At 41.6% G+C, this 25266-nt stretch overlaps 1 protein-coding gene across 5 annotated transcripts; it reads right to left on the bottom strand.

Moving 5' to 3' along the window:
* Positions 1 to 2756: 2756 nt before the first annotated feature.
* Positions 2757 to 25082, bottom strand: Slc35b3 (solute carrier family 35 member B3). Of its 5 annotated transcripts, none has more exons than XM_045136812.1 (10): positions 24659 to 25082; positions 21790 to 22082; positions 19487 to 19608; positions 14241 to 14395; positions 12574 to 12681; positions 9372 to 9469; positions 6490 to 6582; positions 6012 to 6123; positions 4509 to 4578; positions 2757 to 3369 (listed from the first exon to the last, which is right to left on the bottom strand). In XM_045136812.1, the coding sequence occupies exons 2-10, from the start codon at positions 21988 to 21990 to the stop codon at positions 3219 to 3221; spliced, it is 1110 nt and encodes a 369-aa protein (XP_044992747.1). In that variant the 5' UTR covers positions 21991 to 22082; positions 24659 to 25082; the 3' UTR covers positions 2757 to 3218. The 5 variants fall into 5 exon arrangements, with proteins under 5 accessions (XP_044992747.1, XP_044992749.1, XP_004666206.1 ...); XM_045136814.1 differs by having other exon boundaries at positions 24664 to 25082; XM_004666149.2 differs by having other exon boundaries at positions 24830 to 25082.
* Positions 25083 to 25266: the final 184 nt, after the last annotated feature.

Below are 25266 nucleotides of genomic sequence, written 5' to 3'. Positions count from 1 at the left end.
AGCAGATGCAACTTCACACCAGAGTACTCACGTGAACTGTGGAAACCAATGTGCTTAAATGTTAAGAGTGGGGCTCAAGGGACAGAAAATATGCCTTCAAGTGTGGACAGAACTGGATTGGAAACCCGTTCATGTCACAGTAGTAGTGTGACTGGAAACTCAACACTACATCTGGTCCTCAATCTTGTGGCTAACCTGAGGAAGAGCAAACACACCTAGTTGGGGGTCTGTGACCAGACTGCTTGACAGGCAGCTCAAACACCAGCTACATGGGCTGGGGACCACCAAGGCCTCTGGCATGGCTTCCTGTCAAGTACAGATGATGATGATTACTCTAAGAGATGTTGAGAGATCAAACAAGTTACCAGACAGTACAACAGTGCTTGGCCAAATATATGTAAATGTTCCCAATTGTAACTCATTTTTTTAGTATTACTTTTTATATTAATTTTATTTATTTTTATTTATTTATTTGAGAGAGAGAGAGAGAGAGAGAGAGAGAGAGAGAGAGAGAGAGAGAGAGAATGGGGGTGTCAGGGCCTCCAGCCACTGCAAACAAACTCCAGATGTATGCACCACCTTGTGCATTTGGCATGTGGTCTTGGGGAATCAAGCCTCAATCTGGGGTCCTTAGGCTTCACAGGCAAGCACTTAGCCACTAAGCCATCTCTCCAGCCCGTGTTGTATTTTTTTTAATGAAGGGGGAGGGGTTTTGGTATGCCAGGACTCCAGCCATTGCTACTGAACTCAAGATGCATCACCCTGTGCGCTTGCCTTACAGGGGACCTGAGAGTCGAACATAGGTCCTCAGGCTATAGCATGATGAGTTCAAAACCAACCTGGACTATAGTGAGCCAATGAAGTGTGAAGATTCCTCAGAAACCTGAAAATAGACGTACCATGTGACCGAGCTATGCCACTCCTGGGAAAGAATATATACCCTAAGCATCACCACAGGGACACTTGCGCAGCCATGTTTGCTGCTATTCACAACAGCTTGGGAACAGAAGTCAGCCAAAATACCCATCAGCTGATGGGCAGTGAAGATGTGGTACACGTACGTACAAGAGGAAGTTTTATTCAGCTGCAAAGAAAAATGAAATCATGAACGCGACAAACACTACATGATCTCTCATACGCAGATCCCAGAATTGAACTTTTTTTGCTGTTGTTTTTGAGGTAGGGTCTTAACTCTAGTTCAGGCTGACCTGGAATTCACTATGTAGTCTCAGGGTGTCCTCAAAATCATGGCGATCTTCCGATCTCTGCCTCCCCAGTGCTGGGATTAAAGGCGTGTGCCACCACACCCGGCTTGAGCTTTTAAATATGCATGTAAGACAGGGTACTTGAGGCCTTGGTTAGAAAGGGGCCATGAGGAGGAGAGCTTAAGGAGAGTGGAATAATGGGAGGGGGTACAAGGAACAGAATGGAAGAAAGATGGGGTGGGGAGTTTTAAGTAAAACTTAAAAACATATGAATAAGCCCTATGGATAGCTACTTGTTAGATAAGTAAAAATAAATTCTAAGCTGTAGATTATTACAGGACAATCCCAGCTCTTGGGTGGGACACCTCCCAGCCGACTGTTCATCAGGTAAACCCACGAGGCTCCTAAAACACAGGCTATAATAAAGGCTGTTGCTGACGCTCTTGGTTCCCCACCAGAACTAGAATGTAAGGCACTACTGATGAAGACTTCATACACACTGATTGTCAGATGCTAAGAAATCGAGCTTGTTCTGAGCTGGAAGCTTCCTCCCTTCTGGTTAGTTGCCACAGTGCTGGCCATTTCGGGAGAAAAGTCATAAGCACTGTTAACCAGCAGTGAACCCTACAAACGACACGATCAGCTAGCTAAGAAAGACGAACCCACAACGGTGGTGTGACTACTATGGAGCAACCAAACTAACTGGATTCAGGGCCTGCTCCACGGAGGGAACTCAGGCCTGGTACTGAAAACCTAGTCAAAAGCCTATGATTGGGAAGGTCATAGGCACTGGTGGGGAAGTGCGTATATACTGGTGCTGACCTCACTTCTGACCTGAGCCCCTTCTTTCTGCAGATGGCTGTGGCAACTGGGGACATTCAAGCTCATCAAAGTGCTAAGAAGCATTAAGAGTTAAGTGCTCAGCATTAAGTGAAGCATCTCTGTCACACCCACCGATATTCAGGAACATTGCAGGAGAGGTGGCAAAAAGAATGTACAAGCCAGGGATGGAGAAGCGTGCTCTGGAAGGCTGACTTCGCGACCTCACAGTGGGTGTCGCATTCCCCGCACAACACGGGGCCTATCACAGTGATAAAGAAAGGCCAAAGTAAAGCGGTATCAAAATAGTTGAGGGACTGGTTAGAGGGTGGAAGGGGTTCAGTGAAAGGGGCATGGAGAGTGGGGGGGGGTAAGAGTGATGAGAGGGGAATATGACCAAAATACATTTTTCCATATAAAGTAACTGTCAATAAATAAATAAATAAACAAACCCAACAAAACCAAACCCAACAAGAAAACAAAAACCAAGCCAACATGCAAATAACATCATCTCTGGCATCATCACTCTTCAGACACCTCTGGGGAGGAGCAAGCTCCCGTGTGAGGTGGGGGGGGTCTTCCTTCACGAGCCAGTCTGTGCTCTTCATAACCCTTCAGACATGGTTTCCATGCAGAAGGCTTCCGCACTGAGAGAGAAGACCATGTTGAAGGTGCACGGTCAGCCGGACTCCTCTCTCCACTGCTCTACGTAAAAATACCGCTAACATGCTCTTAAAAAAATTACAGCATGGCTTTATTTATAATGAATGTTATTCTCTCTAAACGTTAAATCATCAGTTTACTCTTATAACAGAGAATCAACTTAAATAACACCATTAAACAGAATGAAGACAGAACAAAGTGCTGCCTCCACACAGCGTCTGATATATCACAAGGATGTGCAATCAGTCTTGTCACAGGGCCCACTGCCAGTGAGATTCTGGACACTGCTAGCAAGCGCAGTCCTTACACTGACAATTCACTGCCAGGTGTCCAGGCTGAGGGTCTTGACTGTCTCAGAAGGAAGCGAGGCTCTGAAGAAAGACCGGCACCCGGGAACCACGTCCCACGGAACCACCACACCCAGCAGCACTTCTTCAGATCTGATGCTTTTATTACGTTCCTTTCAGAGAGGAATTTAATTCATTGATGACTGTTCCCTTAAAATTCCATTTTAAATAGGATAATCAGTGCCTATACAGTTTGTGCTAATGTCCTTGACCTTTTTCCTTCCACAGATTTGTTCAGAAGGTCATATAATGAAGGTAGTCTGACTTTATCCATGTTTTTACTGTAAACATTAAGAAATATTCCCAGAACCACTAACAAACCAGACCATACATACCTAAAGGAAAGAAATACAGGAAAAAAAATATATTAACAGTTACAAAATAACAATTTACTAGTAATACATTTTTATACTCAGTTCATAATTCTTCAATCAAATAAATATCTGCTATTAGAGGCCTAAAATAATAGCATTAAAGTTCCAAATCTTTTATGATGAGTACATACAGAGAAATATTACAGAAAATGAGAGTAATTTAAACTTCAGAGATAATAGGGGATTATAGGATATAAGAAATTGACTTCATAAATCTACCCCAAGCCATGTTTTGAATTCAACTCACACTCTAACTAGTTGCCTCTGCAGATACAACACAGAAGGATAAGAGATGGGATTATTAAATTATAGAATGCATACTTATCATACGCAGAAAGAAAAGTAATAGAGAAACAACAAATAACATGTAATGTACAATTATGAAAATTCATAGCTATCTTTATAATTATGCATTGGTAAGTTTTAGGTTTGCAATTCTACAGTAACAGACCAACATAAGTTGCACTAACACTAACTGTATTCTAATGATTTAGTTTGTGGCTTTTTGTGAAAGCATTCCCTGATCTTTATACTGTCTAGGATCCTAGACAGTATAAAGATCAGGGAATGCTTTCACAAAAAGCCACAAACGCGCCCACCTCCAGTCACACTGGGACGTCCACACTCACCTCCAGTCACACTGGGACACACACGCCCACCTCCAGTCACACTGGGACATCCACACTCACCTCCAGTCACACTGGGACACACACGCTCACCTCCAGTCACACTGGGACACACACGCCCACCTCCAGTCACACTGAAACAAACACTCCACTCACATTCAGATGGACTGTGGCATACACACCACTCACATCCAGTTGTAATGGAAACAAAACCACATTTTTTATTGGGCTGTGGTGAGAGGCAATTTAAATACATAAATTGATAAATTAAAAACAAGAAATTCTAAACATTTTTGCAATAGCACACAGCAGTAGGTTAAGAAGTCAAGAGGAAAGGGATTCTTTGCAGGGTTCACTAGGAAAAACACATCAAAATTAAAATGAACACACCACAAAAAGTGAATGAAAACTTGGAAATGAAGGTGTTTAGAAGTCAGACACTAGAGATCCTTTGTTGGGCTCACAGGTACTTACTGACATGTGAATGGCTTAGCAAAGAATATAAACGAGAGCACAATGGTCATGGCTTTTCTTCCTGTTGTCACTGTAGGTAGAAAAAAGGTTCAGAACGTGCCTTCAGCCTTGGTTCTCTTTGTTACAGTCCTGCAAAGGCAGAATCTGTGGAAGATGCAGGAACAATGCAACCACCCACAGAAACAAGCTATTTAGGGAGGATGCAGAGAACCACACTGACTACTAATACCAAGTGTTGAGTTCAAATGTGATAGTTACTTAGCAGAGGCCACAGTATGATGGAGGCCCATCAACCCTCAGGGTTGGCGTAATTGGCAGAATGAAAGCTTTTCGGATCCACGGATGTATGATTACACTGGGCAGGGCCCATGATTTTCATGCTCCTTTTATCCGCTGCCTAGCAGGACGGTGATGGCAAGCAGGCAAGCATCCTGGGTTACTGAGGACCAAGGAGGCACCCACCATGTAAACTGAGGAGGGAGTGAGGCAATTGGGGACTAGCCTTTGGCTGGGACCTTGACTCTGACTACTGCACAACTCACTTAGCCTTTCATGCTTTTATGTGTAAAATAGAAAAACAATGGCACCTAGTTTTAGCAAGCATCATATCTAGAATATGTCTGGTGCTGGCTGACCTCCGGCATGACAGTAAAACACCCTGTCTATGCAGTCACGCTCAGGGCAGTGGTTACGGTGATTAGCCACTGGCTCCCTCACTGTCCTGCACTCAGCTCGCGAGCAGAGTAAGCACAACGCTCCTGCCTAGAATGCCATTCCTGGCACACAGCAGTCAGTGGGCACTCACTAACAGTGGAGACAGGAGCTGACCTGGGCTTATAAAACACACACACAAAGGGCTTAAACACTTGGCTTAAAATGCACTTGCTATATTTTAAGTGTAAGAAAACTGGAAATTTTAGTAATAATTAAAAAATATAAAAAGATAATATATTTTTTAAATTGTTCATCAAACATATTATACAGCAAGTTCTTCTAATATATTTGAGGATTACTATTTGGGAAAACATATTACTTGACATTAAAATTAATGACAGGGATGGGGATGTGGCCCAGTGGTAGAGCAACTGCTTAGCATGCAGGAATCCCAGGGTGCCATCCCCACCGCTGCAAAAAAGAAAAACCCAAACAAAAACTTGAAACTGCAAAGTAAGAAATTAAGATCAAACATATTTTTTAAATTTTACCAACTACCATAAAGCAAGAACGAGCTAGAGGACTAAGGTACTCTGAGGACTACTCGCCTTTTTTTTTTTTTTTTGGTTTTTTGAGGTAGGGTCTCACTCTAGCCCAGGCTGATCTGTGACCTGGACCTCACTTTGTAGTCTCAGGGTGGCCTTGAACTCACAGAGATCCACCTACCTCTGCCTCCCAAGTGCTGGGATTAAAGGCGTGCACCACCACGTCCGGCTTCCCACTTGACCTTCTGAAAAGGAGAATCCGAAAATATGTGAATGTAATTTCACATCTAAGCCAGGCACCTACCTGTCACGGCAAGAAGGGCACCAAAAATTTTAATCAAAGCCAGGACAAAGGAGATCCCAAAGTATCCGGTGAGGGAGAACAGGAACGCGTAACCGTATGTCCGGACTGGATTCTGCAATGAGTAAAAACACCCTTCAGAAAAGTGCAAACCCAACTCTGGGGTTGTACAAGTGAAATAAAACCAAAGGTTTTAATTAACTTCTTGAGCAATGATAGCTCATCCAACAATGCAGTCAAGCAAGGAGCAGTTCTGATTTAATGTGAAAATAAGAGACGAAATTAAAAATTCTCAATTTTCTGAATGACAGGGCACAGCAAGGTTAAAACATTAAATACTGACCCTCTTGTGCCTGAGATAATTTCTTATCTGAAATACTGGAGGAGTTATCAAATATCCACAGTGAGCTGTTCTGAACCAGGAAACGAGGAATACTGAGGAAGCCACCGGGAGACGCTTATTTTCATGTGATCAACTTACCTCTGAGCAAAACGCCATGGCAGGGCCCAGTCCACTAGTGCACATCAGTCCCAACAAGATGTACACAAACCCAATTGAATAGGAATACAAGACCTAGAATGGGCAGAGGAGGGAAAGGCTCTATGTTATATCAAACATGGAGTAGTGAGGGGTTTAATATATTACACAATTAACCTACTTGTTTGTAAAGCAATACACACACACACACACACACACACACACACACACACACATTTTAAAACCAGGTGTGGTGGTGCATGCCTTTAATCCCAGCACTCAAAAGAGGCAGAGGCAGGAGGATCGCTGACAGTCTGAGCCTCTCTGAGACTACATAGTGAATTCTAGGTCAGCCTGAGCTATACTGAGACCCTACCTGGAAAAACAAACAAAATAATAGTGGTTTTTTTTTTTTTTTTTTTTTTTTTTTTTTCCGAGGTAGGGTCTTGCTCTAGCCCAGGCTGACCTGGAATTCACTCTGTACTCTCAGGGTGGCCTCGAACTAATGGCGATCCTCCTACCTCTGCCTCCTGAGTGCTGGGATTAAAGGCATGTGCCACCATGCCTGGCTTAATAGTGATTAAAAAAATATTTACTTATTGGAGAGAGACAGAAAGGCAGATAGAGAGGGAGGGAAAAAATGGGCGCCCCAGGACCTCCAGCCACTGCAAACAAACTCTAGACGCATGTGCCACCTAATATATCTGGTTTACATGGGTCCTAGTGAATCAAACCTGAGTCCTTAGGCTTTGCAGACAAATGCCATAAGTGCTAAGCCATGTCTCCAGTGCAAGCAAAATATTTTTAAAGTAACATTACTATTTCCCTCACTTTTTGCAAACTAGGTTGACTGCAGTGGCTGAGTGAGTCTGTTCTGTTCTTCCTACTTCCTACCCTTCCCAACATTCCCATGACAGAGATCTCCACAGGTGTTATACTATCACTTGTTTCTTGTCTGGTTTAATTACTGAACTCAAATCAGATTTTAATTTTATCATTCTAAAAGTATATATAGCATAGGAAAATTCTTAAAGTTACATACAAAACAAAAAAACTTTGAACATTAAGTTTTAAAAGATATTAAAATATAATAAAAATAAACTATGATTTATCTATTGCTGAATTTCCCCATTTTCCTACCAATTAAAAAAAATGTTTATGTATTTATTTGAGAGAGAGGGAGAGAGAAATGGGTGTCTGCGCCAGGGTCTCTAGCCACTGCAAAGGAACTCCAGATGCATGTGCCACCTTATGCAGCCAGCTTTATGTGGATGGATACTGCGGAATTGAATGTGGGTCCTTTAGCTTTGCTGGCAATCCCCTTAAAGCTAAGCCACTTCTCCAGCCTCTACCAACTTTTTCATCCAGTCTGTTCCTGTCCTCACGAACAGTACCAGAACTGGATCCTCACTCAAACCCCCACTGTTTGTCTGGGCTGGGCTCCTGCTACATGTGGGTCACCCCTGATGTCTCAACACCTAACCATGAGTCAGCTTCTGAATGAGGTGCTTATTACCTACTTTTCACATGAAGAAATTAAAGCTTGAAGTTCCAAGTAAATTTCCCCAAAGGAGAATGAGTGCAGCTGGTGTGTAAGCTGAGGCCATGTCTTACTTCAAAGCCACAACTGCAACTGCTTATACTAGAAGTTTCCATATGACCAAAAATTGCATAATTCCCTCGGAAGCTCATCCTTAGCGTACCCCCAAATAGCAGTGATAATGATAATGTAGTGGAACGTTAGTTAAGATGTCCCACTCTGCGCTATGAAAGTAACAGGAAAGAACATTTCTTTACATCCTCAATACAGTATATTTATGTGATCAGTGAAGTGGTTGGTTATAGAAATTTTCACATACATGTTTCAACATATAAATAAAACCAAATAGAAGATATGTGAAGAAAATTGTTTCTAGCAGCAACAACAAAAGGAAGAAACAATGACTTTAAATAGAAACATGATGGACTTATTAAGAAAACTTTTAGTTAGAGTGGACATTAAAATGAACATTTGAATAGAAGGAAAGTCATAACTTAATCTGGGACTGAAAGAACTAAGTATATAGGTGCCATTCTCCCTAAACTAATTTATAACCCAATGCCATACCAGTCAGAGTAGCAATGGGATTCTAGTTTATTTGGGTCTGTGAACACCCCAGAGTAGGACTGGTAGTGACACTGCGAAACGGAAGAGGAGGCAGGTGGCAATCCCAGCGGTGACGAGCACATGACTCAGAAATGAGTGTCCAAGTTCAACTCTGAGTCCATGTCAGGACGACGAAGGCACCAATACAAATGACTCAGAGCATATTCCCAGGACAAATGCGGAGCTATAGAAGGAATCTTTTGAGTTGGACGAGGACTGATACAATTCCAAAATAAAGAGCAAATACAGCAAAGGAAGAAAATGATGTATCAAACAATTTTTTTGTAACATTTTTGTAATTTTTTAAAAAAAATTTCATTTTTATTTATTTATTTGAGAGTGACAGACAAAGAGGCAGAGGCGGGAGGGGGGGGGGAATGGGCGCACCAGGGCTTCCAGCCTCTGCAAACAAACTCCAGACGCGTGCGCCCCCTTGTGCATCTGGCTAACGTGGGTCCTGGGGAATCGAGCCTTGAACCGGGGTCCTTACGCTTCACAGGCAAGTGCTTAACCACTAAGCCATCTCTCCAACCCAACATTTTTGTAATTTTTAAAAAACTATAGAAATCAATGAGAAATAAACTGAACAAGGACGGAAGGTTTGTGTCCAACCTTACTATAATATCCGAATGTGTTATTAAGAAGGAGACAGCACCGACTGGTACTATGACTAGTCCTAAAATTAGGTTCATCGTTTTCCAGCCTGTCAGGTGTCAAGAAAAAGGGCTGAGGCATTTACCATTTCAGAGTTAGAAGCATTATGCAATTTCATCGCTTTCTCTTGAACATTTCCGATGACAGCATCTGCACACAGGGCCAGGGAAATGAGCATCACACCTGCAGGGACAAAGAGACCACCCCTTCTTCACACGTGGGACCACAAGCCAGCTCTTCCGAAGCTGATGAAGGCTCCAAACAGACACAGATCTTCACTCCCACTCACTCCGTAATGCTGAATTGAGTATTTGTGTCCACAGCTTGTGGCAGTGAGCACACAGGTTGATGGTATTAACACAGAAAAAGTCACGAGCACTGATAAGCTGAGTAATGTCATCATCAATACTGTGTTTTAGCACCGCATAAAATGAAGTCCTACTTTTACTTTAGACTATGATTGAAGGAAAGATTGCATTAAACAAGTACAGAAGAAACTTGGAAGATCAAGTTTGTATGGTAGTTAGCCAGCTATTTGAAAAAGGAAGATGAAAAGGAAATCAAAAAGAAATCTCTATTACTGAAAGGCCTAGTTGAAACATGAACATGAAGGCATCCCCCAGAGTCATTTCTTTGGGTATTGCTCCTGACTGGAACTGTTCACTTTCTCCTTTAACCAGCTGTACTTATAGTTACTATACTTCCCAACTTGGGTTTGGGGTACAAATACTCCTAAAATTTAGCTTTGTGGAAACAACTGGAAGAGTTTTCCCAATTTTCAGTTGTTTCAACTGGAAATTTGGTGGACTTGTTAACCAAAGTGTTTCAGTTAACTTAGTTTTCACAGAAACAATTCTATCATTTTATACTCATTTTTTTAAAAAAATATTTTTTTTTTTATTTGAGAGAGAGAAAGAAATAGATATAGAAATAGGTAGGTAGAGAGAGAGAATGGGCATGCCAGGGCCCCCAGCCTTGTAACGAACTCCAGATACATGTGTCCCCTTGTGCATCTGGTTTACATGGGTTCTCGGGAATCAAACCAAGGTGCTTTGGCTTTGTAGGCAAGAGCCTTAACTGCTAAGCCATCTCTCCAGCCCTTATATTCATTTCTGACAACATATTACTACAAAATTTTCCAATAGGCACAACTGGCATTAACAATGCCAGGGACCCCCATGTTGCTTACTCCTGGGAACAGTGCGCACGTGTGCAGGACGTACAGGCCTATGGTCATAGTCTCAGCATCTCAGGAAGTGGAAAGGGCGGTGAGTCTGATGGTTAAGGTTACATGCTTTCTTTATTACTGCACACACATGTGCACCTCAGCTGATTATGAACTGTCTAGCTTTCATAGTTATTTTTTCAGCTTGCCTTTTTATCAATTACCTCAAGTGGGCGAAGCGTGCACGTGCTCACGGCTTCTCAGCCTCACGTGGGTGGAGCGTGCATGCACTGCCCACGTGAGGCTGAGAAGCGCTGACTGAAGGGGGAGAACTGACTGCGATGACAACCATTAGCTCAGGCTAGTTAAACTAGGTTTGTAAGAATGACAAGTGGTGAGAAGTGTGATACTCGGGAATAGACAATCCACTGTAAATAATTTTATTATATGAATCTTTTTCTCAGAAGTAATTACACTTTGTACTGGTGGATAGTTTGGCACGTTTGATCCCCCTCCCCCTCCACCTACCCCTTTGCTGTGATTCTTTCAGGACCTAGAATTTCTAAATGCTCCTGTCAGGGTAAGGTTGGGAGCTAGGATGACAGTACTTAATCTTCTCTGTAATTTTTTTTCAGCAACTTAAAGAAAATACTGGTTATAGTAAACACAAAAGTACCCCCAAACAATTCTCTGAACAGTTAGTAAAATAAAAAGAATTCTAATATTTATATCTTAGTTGTAGTTTTCAACATACTATATGACCTATTCTGCTTTTAAAAATATAAATCTAGCTGTAGCAATTTATTATTATTATTATTATTTTTAGTTTTTCAAGGTAGGGTCTCACTCTAGCCCAGGCTGACCTGAAATTCACTATAGAGTCTCAGGGTGGCCTTGAACTCATGGCAATCCTACTACCTCTGCTGAGATTAAAGGCATGCACCACTATGCCTGGTTATTTATTTATTTTTTACATGAAGTTAATTTTGGTTGACTGTCCTCCCCAGGTCCCTCCCCCCATCTTGTTTTCAAAACCTTCTTCCCCTAGCAGCATTCCCCCTTTTGATTTTCCACTCACTTAAGATCTGCTGTCCTTTCTACCCTTACCCTCTGAAGCCTCTTTGTTGTTTTTCCCTCTCATGAGCTCCTTTCTAGTGTCCTGTCATCTACTCATGCTCCCCACATGTGTGAGGATCCTCAGCTATGATCCACAATACGCCACGTTTACTTTTCTGCGTCTGTGTTACTTCACTCAATACAATCTTTCCAGTTCATTCAGTGAAAAACCCAACTGACTAAATTTAGCATAGCAAAATATGTAGGAAACTTATGGTAGAAACTTTAAGCATCACGTCAGAAAAAAACTCTATTAATATTATAGAGCTTAATGTTAAAGAGCAGCATGCTTTTCATTAGCTAAAACAATGGCAAGTTTGTCCATAAGAGTGTTTTCTTTCTGTGTATAGTATGTGGATGTATAGCTTGTCAATATGTGTGTCGATGTGCAAGCCCTGTACACCCACGTAGAGGCCAGAGAGGAATGTCGGTGTCCTCTTCTGTTGCTCTTCCTGCTCAAGACAGGTTCTCTCACTTAACCTGGAGCTGCTGTTAGTCAGGCTGGCTGAACAGTGAGTCCGAGCAGTTCTCCCGTCTCTGCTCCCCACAGGACTGGGATTACAGGTGTGTGGCCATGACCAGCTTTTCACATGGGTGGTAGGGATCAAACTCAGTGGTCACAAACTCTCTTACCCACTGAACTATATGCTAGTTTCAAAGAGTGTTTTGCTTTTTAATAAAAATAAAATTGGTTACTAATGCAATTCCCCTATAACTTATGTGTATACTTACAATTGAATTTACAAAATATTAACCTATCATGCGTTTGATAGCTGAAGGTTTGACTGAGCCACCTCCTGGGATATCAAAATGTAAATGTAATAAAAATGATTACTTTTAGAGCTGTGACATTTTCTTATAATTTATATGGACAGTTGGAAAGCCTTGTTTGAGAGGAGAACCACAGATGTCACAACATCACTTAAACCCCTTAACAAGAAATTTAAAACTTCTTAGCCAAACTAAAATGCCTGCACAGCCTAGGAAATACCAGTCAATTGTTTACCTGTCAGATTGAAGTTTGGTGCAACTGTGCTGTCAGCCAGTGTAAACCAGATCAGGCCAAGGCTCATACACACAGCAGCAGACACATCTGCAACATTGTATCGCTTTCCTACAGAAAACAAAGAGACCTCCTCATTATGCAAATATCTACTCAGGCTAGTGACATAGTTGTGTGTCCTACCAAGCAGAGAGAGATTTTTGTCTCAATCTAATGATAGAAATGTGTACCCCACTGGGCAGAGACACACAGAAAGAGACAGAAAGAGAGAGACCTGTGGCCTAAGCCTAATGATAGGGCTGCCCCACCAAGCAGGGAGAGACCTGTGGTCTAAGACTAATGACAGAGCTGGGTGCCCCACCAACCAGAGAGGTCTGTGGCCTAAGTCTGATGGCCAAAAGAAAAAGAACATTTACATCAAGCAGGAGAGAGAACCAGAAGGGCTTATGATGGGATTATCAGGCATCAGCAGGTCCTTGAAGATAGGAGTGAGACCCTATTTTATCTAAGAAAGTTCTTTAGGTGATTTCACTGCTGTGTGACATCTCTGAGGATAGTCAAGACTATGACCGTCCTCACGGCACAGGGAGTGCCACCTTACGAAGCCATCTCCATCTCCACGGTCCTCTACTGACTGGAACTTCACTATGTACAGTGTGACCATATTTTGGTAAAATAAAACCCACAAAAGTGAAGTATATCTGAAAAACCTTTAACAATTTACAGAAATTAGTATCTCTTTCATGTATAAAGAAAAGACTATCAATTTTTAAAAGATTTTTTAAGCTTCCCAAGGAATCAGATTAATGATTCTGGCTACACTGCATACTGTTTACATTTGTAAATACTATGACAAGCAAACTTCTAGGCAGAGGAGAATTAACTCATTTTACAAAGTCCCTATTTAAAGATGAAGTCTAGTGTATCTTTTTGTAAGGCTTATAAGAAAGACAAGTGCCCATCCTGGATTTTTAACAGGGAGTGAGAGGGGTATTTCTTCGAACATGCACTATTATCCTGAAATGGTAAGTGTGAGGCTATTGACACCTTTTCCCTTTACAACAATCTACTCCACAAAATGGTATCAGGCTGCATAAGAACTTATCAAAACATGAATATCCTCCAGACAGGTGGCAGGAAGGACAATATGTTCCACACACTGTCCTGTAACAGCCTTCCCCTTCCCTCATGTTTTTACATAGCTTATAAACTGGCTGGGCTCTAAGACATGAGTGAGTCAGTGGACTCAGGAACGAAGTTGTCCACTCAGACCACACTTCATTTCTGGTAGAGGTGCCCACTGCACAGCGCTGGAATGCAGGTTCCAAAGCCTGGAGGAATGACTGCACACAGAGAGGGAGGTTCTGGGTATTTCTGAATTAGGACTTCAAAATACAAATGCAGCATTGCTGGAATATAAAATAAAATACTGTACCATAAAATGTTATCTTTTCCCTTCCTTTCCAAGTCCAAATCATGGATCTCAGATATTGAGGTACATCTAAGAAATATCAGTATTTTTATAATACCCTATTTTCACAAGATATTGTATTGTTACAATATCTAGGATGCCCCTTAAAAACCCTAGGCCTTCAATGTTTTTCCTAATGCTAGATGTCATAATATACTTGTCTGCTTCAAAGAGTATGGAAAGTAGATCATTACTATACCTTGGATAAAAACTCCTCCTAGCATAACAGGAATCAGTTTGCAGCACTTGAAGATGACTTGGGTGGGATAATTCAGGTAGCCCAAGGAAGTGTTTGATAACCCCATAGTACCCACAGTTAGAAAAGCTATTATCATGTAGGTTTTTCCTGGTATTCTGTAAAAGACAATTTTTGAAATCTTCATTTGGGATCCAATTCATTGCACTTTAAGATGATGTGCTTACTATGAGCTTTTCTAACTTCTGGTCAATATTTCTCATAAAGAAAATCATTATTTAACTTGCAACACTGTTCATTTGTAATATTGATAAAAAGCACAACAGAATTCTACTTATCAATCATAGCTGAGGAATTGCAACTATGCATTCTAATAGAGGAACTGTGACTGTGTCTCCTAATAGAGGAGCTGCAACTGTGTATTCTAATAAAGGAATTGCAACTAAGGACTCTAAGAGAGGAACTACAACTGTTTATTCTAACAGAGGAATTACAATTATGCATTCTGTTAGAATATCTGCAACTATATATTCTAATAGAGGCACTGTGATTATTTTCTAACAGAGGAATTGCAACTGCTTATTCTAATAGAAGAATACAACTATGTATTCTAATGGAGTTACTGAGATTCTACATGAAGGTAGAAGTGTTGATTAAAGATTTTTTCTTAACTGCAGAAAAAACTATCTTGATTTAATTTAGACAAAAGAGCAATCATTTAAAAAACAGGCTTCTACAATGGTAAAACTTATCTATATCCCACATTTTAAAGAAGTTTTACCTTCTACACTATTGTTCTGTTTCTCAATGTTTTCATCTAGCATTAGGAAAAGATAACCTACTCACTGTGTTAGAATAACCTGAACAGAATTCTGTAGAAGTTTGTGATCTTTAAAACTTCACATGACTTTTTTTTTTTTTTTTTTTTGAGGTAGGGTCTCACTCTAGATCAGGCTGACCTGGAATTCAGTATGTTGTCTCAGGGTGGCTTTGAACTCATGGTGATCCTCCTATCTCTGCCTCCTAAGTGCTGGGATTAAAGGCATGCACCACCAGGCCTGGCCTGACTACAATTTTTAAACTATCTCTATTTTCTCTGAATATTATATTAATCAACCTTAATATGAAATAGTTGGTTCTCTCATCATAATCTCAAATATTTTGACTTGGGATTTAATAATTTGGCATCTTTAAATTTTTAAGTCCTTATTGTGGGCATATGCTTACTTCAACTAGAGATTTAACGGTTTAAAACAATAAACTCATCTAGTGTGATGATATGCCAACAATGTACTTAGATGAGATGCAAGGCACTTAGATCTAATTTGCATCTGGAGGCATGGCATTGGTGTTTCTGAAGGACTCATGAACCAGAGGGACGCCATGACAGGCTTCAGAGTCACCAGTAAGCCTAAGTTTCTGTTTCCTGGAAAGGTTTAAATAAGAATTTAACAGTTACTGAAAAAAGATCACAAACTGCTTATGCCATACATTTCTATAGTCATAAGACAAGTTGCTTAAGCTCCTCAAACACACATAGCCAATCACAATGAAGGTTACCTAACCTGCTTGGAATCCCCCTAGCCCCCTGTCCACCAGCTCTGCCCCCAGCATCCTAAGCCTATCAGAAAAATACAAGTGCAGTTACTACCTAAATCTACCAATCATGTAACCATTCCCCTACTTCTTTGTTCAAATCCCTATAAAAAACCTGCCCCCCTGCTGCTCAGCGCTCTTGTGCGGATCCACTGCCTTGGTGAAGACAAGAGTCCGAGCTTAAACCCAAAATAAAGCTCCTTGCCTTTGCATACGTGTTTGGTTCTCCTTGGTGGTCACTGGGGGCGCCGAGAACTGGGCATAACAGCAACAAAATTACTTGACATCTTTATGTGGGCAGATAAATGTGGCTGGTTGGAAAAGTTCAAATGCAGTTCATCTTTGCTTCTCAACTCTGAGTGAGACCTTTCCAACTAAAGTACTCATACGGCATCGACATTTATGACCACCTGGACAGAATCTGGAATGCCCATGTGCCGGGTATGCTTCGGGAGACTATAATCACATCTCTGCGCTGTCCCTGTGACTGACCCTTCACTGTTCTTCCACAACAGTGAAGGGGACAGCACCACACTCCCAACTAAGGATATAAATCACCATAGGCACATCTCATCCCAGATAAATCACAGACTTATCCAGAACGTCTATTCAAGTCAGCAATCTCACAGGAACAACAGACTAGAAAGCAGCAAGGAAGAGAGAGAAAACCATGCTGGAGTTCAGGGACACAGGTCAAAAGGTTCCGCCTCACAGCAGCAGTAGCTGCATGTGGCCATGAACACTTCAGCCCTCAAGATCTTTCCTCACTGGTCAATGAGAAAATTGGAGGCATTTTTTCAGCTTGTGTCCACAAGTCTTAGTGCTTCTATCTAACACGTCTGTTGCTACTTCATTAGCAATGGTGGAAAAGCTGCAGTAAAATAAGCCCTTCTCCTTTGAAAAATTAAGTCAGGCTGCAGAGATGGCTCACTGGTTAAGAGCACTTCCTGCCCAAGCATGAGGGCTCCAGGAGGCCTTAAAGCCCAAGTTCAATCTTCAGATGCCACATAAACAGCTGGGTGTGGCTACTGGCTCCTGCTATGCCAGTCACATGAAGAGGAACAGAGATAAGGGCATTGTCCAGGTGAGAAGCACCAAGCTCCAGTAACTCTGGCTCAAGTAAGAATGCGTGGAAGAGCTACAGGATAAACCGCCTCATGTTCCATTCACAACAGATTAGCATGCCCGGCTGCAGGCACGCACATGGGGTGCCATGAAAACACATACACATGTAACATACCACACACACACACACACACACACGAGCCGGCATAGTGGTAGTGGCACACTCCTTTAATGCCAGCACTTGGGAGGCAGAGGTAGGGGGATCACTGTGAGGGTTAAAGGCCAGCATGAGACTACATAGTGTATTCCAAGTCATCCTGGGGTAGACTGCAACCCTCACAAAACAACCTCACAAAAACAAAACAGTAATAAAAATATTAAGGTATGATTTGGCTGATGTACTTGAGCACACATGACTATACTGGGTTGTCATCAGCCATCCAGACAGTTAAGAAGCAGTGTCTGAACCCAAATCATGTTTCTGACCGCAAGCCCTGTTCTCCTCACAGGCCACAAAACTAGTCTTAATAAATCTAAGAGAATCAAAATAATTTCTTCTATCTTATCAGATCATAGTGGAAATAAAACTAGATACCAAAAAAAGATAAACTATAAAATATGCCAAGAGATAATATACTCGTGAATGAGCAGTGGGTAATTGTAGACATTGGAAGGAAATAAATACTACACTGAAATGAAAATGAAAGCACAATTTACCAGAGCCCCTGGGATAGAGCCACAGAAGTTCTAGGACAATAGCTTATAAGAGCCAAGCAAGACCGTGCATGCCTTTAATCCAGCTGGCAATGGCCACACATGCCTCTCACCCCAGAGCTTCCATCCAGAACTGAGGGGTAGGGGAAGGAGGGCTGCTGGGGCTTGTTGGTCGGCCAGTCTAAACCCAAAATGGTGCTGGCTCCACGTTCAGTGAGAACTGTCTCAAGGAAATAAGGCTGAAGAGCACAGGAAAGACCCTGCACACTGACAAGTGGGATCACATGAATTAAAAAGCTTCTGCACAGCAAAGAACACCATCACTGGAGTAAACACAAAGCCTGCAGAATGTGAAAACAAAGCTTGGTCAATCACACATCAGATGGAGCTTAATATCTGGAATATAGAGAGAACCCGAAATGTAAACACACACACACACACACACACACACACACACACACACACAAAATCCTGCAATCAATAAGTGGGCTTTTGAATGGAATCAACAGTTCTCAAGACGAAATAAAAATAGCAGTAAATACATGAGTGTCCAACATCTCCTTAGCCATTAGGGAAATGCAAATTAAGTATGCTTAGCTGAGATTCCATCTCAACCCAGTAAGAATGAATATCCTTAAGGGCTGGGCAGATGGCTTAGTGGTTAAGATGCTTGCCTGAGAAGGCTAAGGACTCAGGTTTGAGTCTCTAGGTCCCATGGAAACCAGATGCACAAGGTGGCACCATGCTCTGGAGTTGGTTTTGTTGGCAGTGGCCGGAGGCCTTGCATGCCCATTCTCTCTCTTTCTTTGTCTCAAATAAAAAAATAATAATAATTAAAAAATTCTTTTTAAGTTAAATGCACTGCTGGTAGACAGAAACTGGTGCTGCTGGTATGGAAGTCACTGTATAGTTCTCTCACAAAACTACAAACACAACACTCCTGGTTATCCACTCAAGGTACACACCTGAAGGACAACACAGCACCGGAATACTTGTTGTTTTACTGTTCCAACCAGCTAGCACATGGAACCAGCCCAGACGATAAAGAAATGTAGTGTATGAAAAAGAAATGTAGTAGATACACAATACAATTTTATCCAGCTGTAAAGATAAGTGAAATGACGGCATTTCCAAGAAAATGCATGCAGTGAAAATCAGTATTTTAAGCAAAGTACGGGAGAACTGGAAAGATGACGACGTATGTTCTCTCACATATGAAATGTTTAAATTTATATACATGTGAAAATATATACACATGCATACATATACACATCACATATGGGGTGTAGGTAATTAAATCAGAAAGAGGACAAGGAGAAGGGAGGAAGTGAACTGGGGAGGAAGGAAAAGAATAAGGAAAGGGGCCAGCAAGTGGGCTAGATAAGACAGGCTGGCATGGAGGAGAGACTGTCATGTACGGCGATGCCACAGTGAAACCCACTACTCTGAATGACTGCTAACTTCAACAAATGACGATGATCAAAAAGTGCAAATGTTAACTACTGGATATTTCATGAAAAAGTTTAGTAAATCCCATAAGACATTAGCTTCACATTTTAAAAACTCCTATAAAGCTAATGATTATTTCACCTCATCCTTCTGATTTTGTGTACATTTCAAATCTTAATAATCACGCCTATTTCAGTGAACTTTATAAAAGCATATACAGCTGAATACTTTTTCATATTTTAAGGAGTGTTTTTACCCTGAATTGAGCCTAAGCTTGCTAACTTAAGTTAAGTGCATAAAGGACACAGGCTTATCATCTTTGTAAGTTGTTAGTAAGATTCATGATTAGATGCCAACAAGAAATTCAAAGTTCATGCATGCGTAACATGGCAATCCTTGGCTTCAAGAACAAGCAAGGCACATACCTCCTCTTTTTGTCCTGAGTGAGCTGAAGCTCTATGAGGCCAAACATGGAGTAGAGTGCGAATTGCACCAAGGTGAGGTACCAGCCGTATGGCTTGAAACCCTCCACTGAGAAGATCAGTTCCTATTAGGAACACAGGCACACTGGTCAGTTCAAGGGGGCAGACTGGCTTTCTCTGCTAGTTGTTATAAGCACAGCTTAAAACAAACTAAGGTATATTCTGCTCCCTCCCCCAGCACCCCCCAAAAAAATCCAAAACCACAGGCTTTTTGAAGGTGTAAGTCCTTCTATAAAATGTACACTACCCACCCAAGCATGCAAATCAACAGAAAAGGGAGTAAAACACACCTCCACAAGCTTCTTCACTAAAGAAAAAGACCAAAATCAGGTTTCCCAGAACAACAAAGTAGCTGATTTAAGAAGAACTCACATAAAAATCTTAACAAAGTCTGACATCTAAGACCTGTTTTGCTCTAGGAATGTAGTTAATATATTACCTTCTACATCCTTGTGTGAGATTCTATAAAACATTTTATTTAGGGGATGTTTCATCTGTCTAAAAATAGCATTATGTTATGAAAAGCATGTGCACCAATTACTGTCATTTGAACAAGTTGGTAAATATTCCAAACATTATCAAGTTTAAGTGAAACTGAGTAAATCAACCTCCTACTTTATGTGCCTGATGGGAACTGTATATAATACATTAGCAAATCCCAGGTAGTGTCCTTGGATTACTCTGACATATATTCAAGTGAGATTTGGTAGCAATGTGAGTTCTCACAGGGCAAAGCTAAGAGCTTTGTAGTGGTCTGTGCAACTTACAGGCTTGCAAAGTACAGACTCTGATAATTATTCAAAGGGAAAGGGTAGCTAATGAAACTTAAGGTTTCATCTTTCCTAATTTACTTTCCTTTGCAATGGATACCTGTGGTCTGAAGCTATGTGTAATAGTGGTATTCTGAAGGAAAGAAATGTTTCTGAACAAGAAATTCCGACCCCTATTTCTAACTGTGATGCACTGTATCTCATGTTTTTTTTAAAAAAATCATTTTCTAGCAGGAAATCAGCAATATCTTTTTCCCCCCACATTCTTGTGAGCTAGCCAAAAAGTCACAATTCTGCATTATTTACACTTAGCTCTATAATTCACCTTTCTAAAAAATGAAATAGAGAAAGACATTTAAGGTTACCCCAACTTACTAGTATTTCCAATGACTATTAGAAATATTACCAGTACGAAGAGCATGCATCACTTCCCTTCTCCTAAATTACAAAAGCTCCCTTATGTGACTTAATTGCATTATAGTTTAAATTACAAATGTTCACTAATCAAGTTGGTGAATAATGTTATTCCTTTCAAACATGCCTACTGACATTAGCCTGAATTCTCACCCAACTAGCCATGTTTCTGAAGATTAGGAATTTGCTGTTGATGAAGTTACACAACTATTTTGAACTACAAAGAAAATATGAGAGAAACCATTGTACTGTGAAAAATGTGTATGAACAAAAAAAAAAATCACAGAAAATTAAGATCATGGCTAATACAGATTAGAGAAGGAAACCAACAAGATTCCGAAGACAGCAGGTTCCTCAAGGGAAGAATATGTCAGTTCTTGTCACTCTTCTTGTCATACTGGGTGTGTTATACAGACTGGGTGTGGCAGCGAATGCCCATAATCCCAGCACTGGGAGGCTGAAGCAGAATTGCATGAGGCTAGTGTGCACATCCTGAAAAAACAAAGCACCCTTTTAAAGATGGACCTGAACAGTCAAAGGGAGTTGGTGCTGTCATTTAATTTTACTGGAAAATTTTGCTTCCAGATGCCAACCAATACTTGAACCATTCTCTTTTAAAATTAACACATGGTCACAATTATCTACATTTTGTTAAGGATTTAAAATTTTACTTTCATAACTTTGTTTTCAAGATGGTCAGTCCTCCCAATGTAAAAAACCTAAATCTTAAAATCTTGACATTTACTTTCAGCTATATATATGTGTATTGGTTTTTCGAGGTAGGGTTTCACTATAGCTCAGGCTGACGTGGAGTTCACTATGTAGTCTCAGGGTGGCTTCAAACTCACAGCATTTCTCCTACCCCTGCCTCCCGAGTGCTGGGATTAAAGGTGTGTACCATTATGCCAGGCCAGTAGTGCATTTTAAAAGCCTTTTCCTACTGTCCTACAAACTTAAATTTATGAATTGTCAATCTGTAAGTAAAAATATCATGGGGAAAACAATTAATACTGATAATGACATCAACTGCAACAATTAACATTATAAACAGCTACATTTTACCTGCAAATATCCATAAATTAGATAAAATATAAAAACTCCAGCAACACAAATGAAAAATTGAGCAAGTTTGCTAAATTTGCTGAGATTTATGCCAAGAACAACAATGTCATCGATTGACTTGATGTGTGGAGACATTGTTTGGGTTTTGGATGGCACAGTAATGGAGACGAATTTCCTGGAGCTGTTGAACTTGAGATCCATTGTGCATATATTGCCACATTCAGGGATTGTAAAGTGATCTTGCCGGTTTCCTCTTTGGGGTTCAGTCTTTCTTTTGTCTGCTGTGTCAAGTCCTAGAGAAGGAAATAAGCAATTACACAAACCATATGACCACAACGAAGTGTGCCACAAGTTATCATGCAAGTGTGAGCGTGCTGTAAATGCCCAGGTGAGCGTGCGCGTGCTGTGAGCACACAGGCGAGTGTGAGTGCAGCGTGCTAAGTACACAGGCAAGCGTAACTGTGCTATAAGAACACGGGTGAGTGTAAGGGTGTTTTAGGAACACAGGCAAATGTGTGTGTGTGTTAAAAGAGAACAGGTGAGTGTAAGTGTACTGTAAGAACAGAGGCAAGTGTAGGTGTGCTCTTAAGCACACAGGCTGTTAGCACTCCCTCTCCCCCTTGCTTCTTTCTAGTTTAAAAATGAACTGAGGTGGTGTTTGCAAACTTTGCCAGCAAAACTGAAAACTTAAAGAGAAAACAAAGGCAGGGAGATTAGTATAAACAATGATGATGTATTTACAAACACCACAAATACTTTAAAAAAAAATCTCTTGCATGCTTTTACTGGTATGAAAAATACTTCTCCAGAAGACAAGAAATTCCCCACAACACCTTCTAGTGATATGTTTATGACTTAGCAAACTGCCAAGCCCACTGCATAGGCTGTACGGAACTGTAACCAACAGTACACGTAAGCTGTATGCACGATGTCCCCAGTATTCTGGAATTTCAGATCTGGATTCAGGAGCTCGCTTTGATGTTCATTACCTGTGGAATGATGGGGAAATGAGTCTCTGAGCTTCAAACTGTGCATACTTCAAACTGTGGATTCTTGTGGGGAACATAGGAAGTAAACTTTTACAAAATTTTGCAGGGGTGGTCTGTCTGGGGTGCTGAAGCTGATTCACCCCTGCACCCCCCTGACATGTGAATGGAAAGAATGGAACTGATCTCCAACCCAGACTTCCCTACAAATGTTTCTTCAATTATCTTTCCTATGTTACAGCTTGTGATGAAAAGAAAAAAAACAAACATACAAACATTAAATGAAAGACTGTCCTGTGCTTCAGTAAACACCATGTACTCAACACCCTGTTGCTTCCCAACACTTTACAACTCCTCACACACCACACCCTCAGCAACTTCACAAGCTGTGGATCTAGGCACATGTTCAAGGTTCAACTCCTCCAGCAGTACCATTTCTAAACATGTGTGCCACACGACTGCTCTCTCCTGCACTTCTCACAAGGCATTTACAATGAGCAGGACAACATATTCATTTCCACTGCTGCTTGATGCAGCAGCGCCACAAACCCACCCTATGAAGTTTTGCATGCAGAGCGTTCTATGTGGTCTCTGTAACAATGGTCACAAAGCACGACTGCTGAAGGCTCCCCACATTCCAAGACTCTGAACCCTGATTTCAAACATTTCCTGTTTCAAACATTAATGATATACTAACTGTCATTTTTACAGAAATTGAACCAAAGTATTTGTGGCGCAGTGAGGAGGTGGATAAGAGACAAGCATGGGCCCACGGTGGCAACCCACGCCTGGGACGGCAGCGCTTGAGGCAGGAGGATTGCTGTTTGAGGTCAGCATGCGCTACATGGACAGCTCCATGACACCCAAAGCTACAGAGTTAACACCATCTCTCAAAAACAAAACAAAAACACCTGAAACTAAAATTTGTCTTCAAGTTAACTGATCCAACATTTCTTTTTGCTTTTGAAGTTAACAATAACCCTTGAAACTGAAATAGAAATAAATCACAGGTGGTTCACTGCCTGGAGTCTTGATAAATAGCCTTAGCCCTTGAGGTATAAATAACAGTTATGCTGAAATTAAGACAGTATTTCCAGCACATACTGCACATTCCAAAATCTTAAGCAGTGATAATGCTGACTTAAGAGTGACCTACTGAAAGAAGCATTATTTCAACTTGTTCCTTAAATTGGCTTTTTCCAACATGAAAAACAAAATGGTTTCCACTAGAACCAGACTATGAGGAAAATATATTTATGAATAACCTGAAAAAAAAAAGATTTCATCCATAATTTTTCCACACTCATGTGACAAATAAAAGGGTCTTGTCATTGTGCCTTAACTGTACTCTGGACACAAATCTTGGCCTACAGAGTATGATTATGAAATAAAGTTCTGATTTCTTTCCAAACACTTTGTTACAGGGGGGGAAAAAAAAGTCATCTTTAAAACTTACTCTTCTCCCAACCCAAGGGGGGAAGGCTAGAGAATTAGGATTGAATCAATACATTAAGTATAAATATGCTATCTAAATTATATTTACATGTTGGCTTTATCTTTCTCTAAAGTCTCAAAGTATCTCAATTCACTTAACAAAGTTTAATTAAAATTCAGATGTCTGATAACCTGCAGATGTCCAATATTAAAATAAATAAACTCTGGGGCCGGAGGAATGGTTGTGTGGCTAAAGACACTTGCTTGCAAAGCCTGATGGCCCGGGGTTTGATTCCCTAGTACCCACTTAAAGCCAGATGCACAAAAGAGGTGCATGCGCTTGGGAGCTCCTTTTCAGGGAAAGAGACCCTGGGGCACCCACTCATTCTTTCTCTATCAAGATTAAAGAATGAAATACAACTCCCTTAGTACACTAAATCAATTCATACTCTACTTTCATGGATCCTTTGAAGAGGAAAAAAAAAAAGACGAGAGGTAGAGTTTTGTTGCAAAGCGTGGGGAACTTCCGGCCAGACAAGATCAAGTCTCACGGCAAAGCGCCAGGTGTGAGGGTGCCCAGCGGTGCCCGGATGAACGCAGACCCGGAAGTGGCTCTTAACTGCAAATGTAGTCCTGCGGAACCTGGAGACTTGAGTTCTCCAAGAGCCCGGAAAACGGCCTAAAAGAGCCCTGGTGGTGGTGTCATCCCAGAGGGGCCGCGGACGGGACGAGGCCGCTTCCTGGACACCGTGCCAGCAGGATCCTTGGCTGAGGGCGGAGGTCCCCGGCGCAGGCTCCGGGGACAAGCGCGCCGGGCTCGCGGGCACCGCCGAGCGGGCTCGTCACCTGTGATGGTGACCCACCAACCCGCACGGCGCCTCAAACGCTCGGAGCGGCTGCCCTGCCCGGCGCCATCACTTCCTCTTCCTCCTCCGCCGAGCGCGCGCGGCCCGACACCGCCTCCACCTCCCCGGAAGGGGTTCGCATCGCCGGCTCCCGCGCGCCGCTTCCGCCTACAGAGCTCCGCGCGCGTGCGCAGGCGCCAGGCCACGCCCCC

The sequence above is a fragment of the Jaculus jaculus genome, chromosome 17 (assembly GCF_020740685.1).
Source record: "Jaculus jaculus isolate mJacJac1 chromosome 17, mJacJac1.mat.Y.cur, whole genome shotgun sequence".
Classification (NCBI taxonomy): domain Eukaryota; kingdom Metazoa; phylum Chordata; class Mammalia; order Rodentia; family Dipodidae; genus Jaculus; species Jaculus jaculus.
Note: the sequence above shows the minus strand (reverse complement) of the source record. Positions and strands in the feature narration are given on the sequence as shown.

Excerpts from the sequence above, each read along its gene's own strand:
- Slc35b3 (XM_045136811.1), bottom strand. The coding sequence starts at position 22,824 with ATGCACAGTTTGAAGCTCAGAGACTCATTTCCCCATCATTCCACAG. Across the intron at positions 19,609-21,789 it reads TAATTTATGGATATTTGCAG|GAACTGATCTTCTCAGTGGA; the intron begins GTAAAATGTAGC and ends TGTTCCTAATAG. Across the intron at positions 6,583-9,371 it reads ATGCTTCTAACTCTGAAATG|GTCTTGTATTCCTATTCAAT; the intron begins GTAAATGCCTCA and ends TGCCCATTCTAG.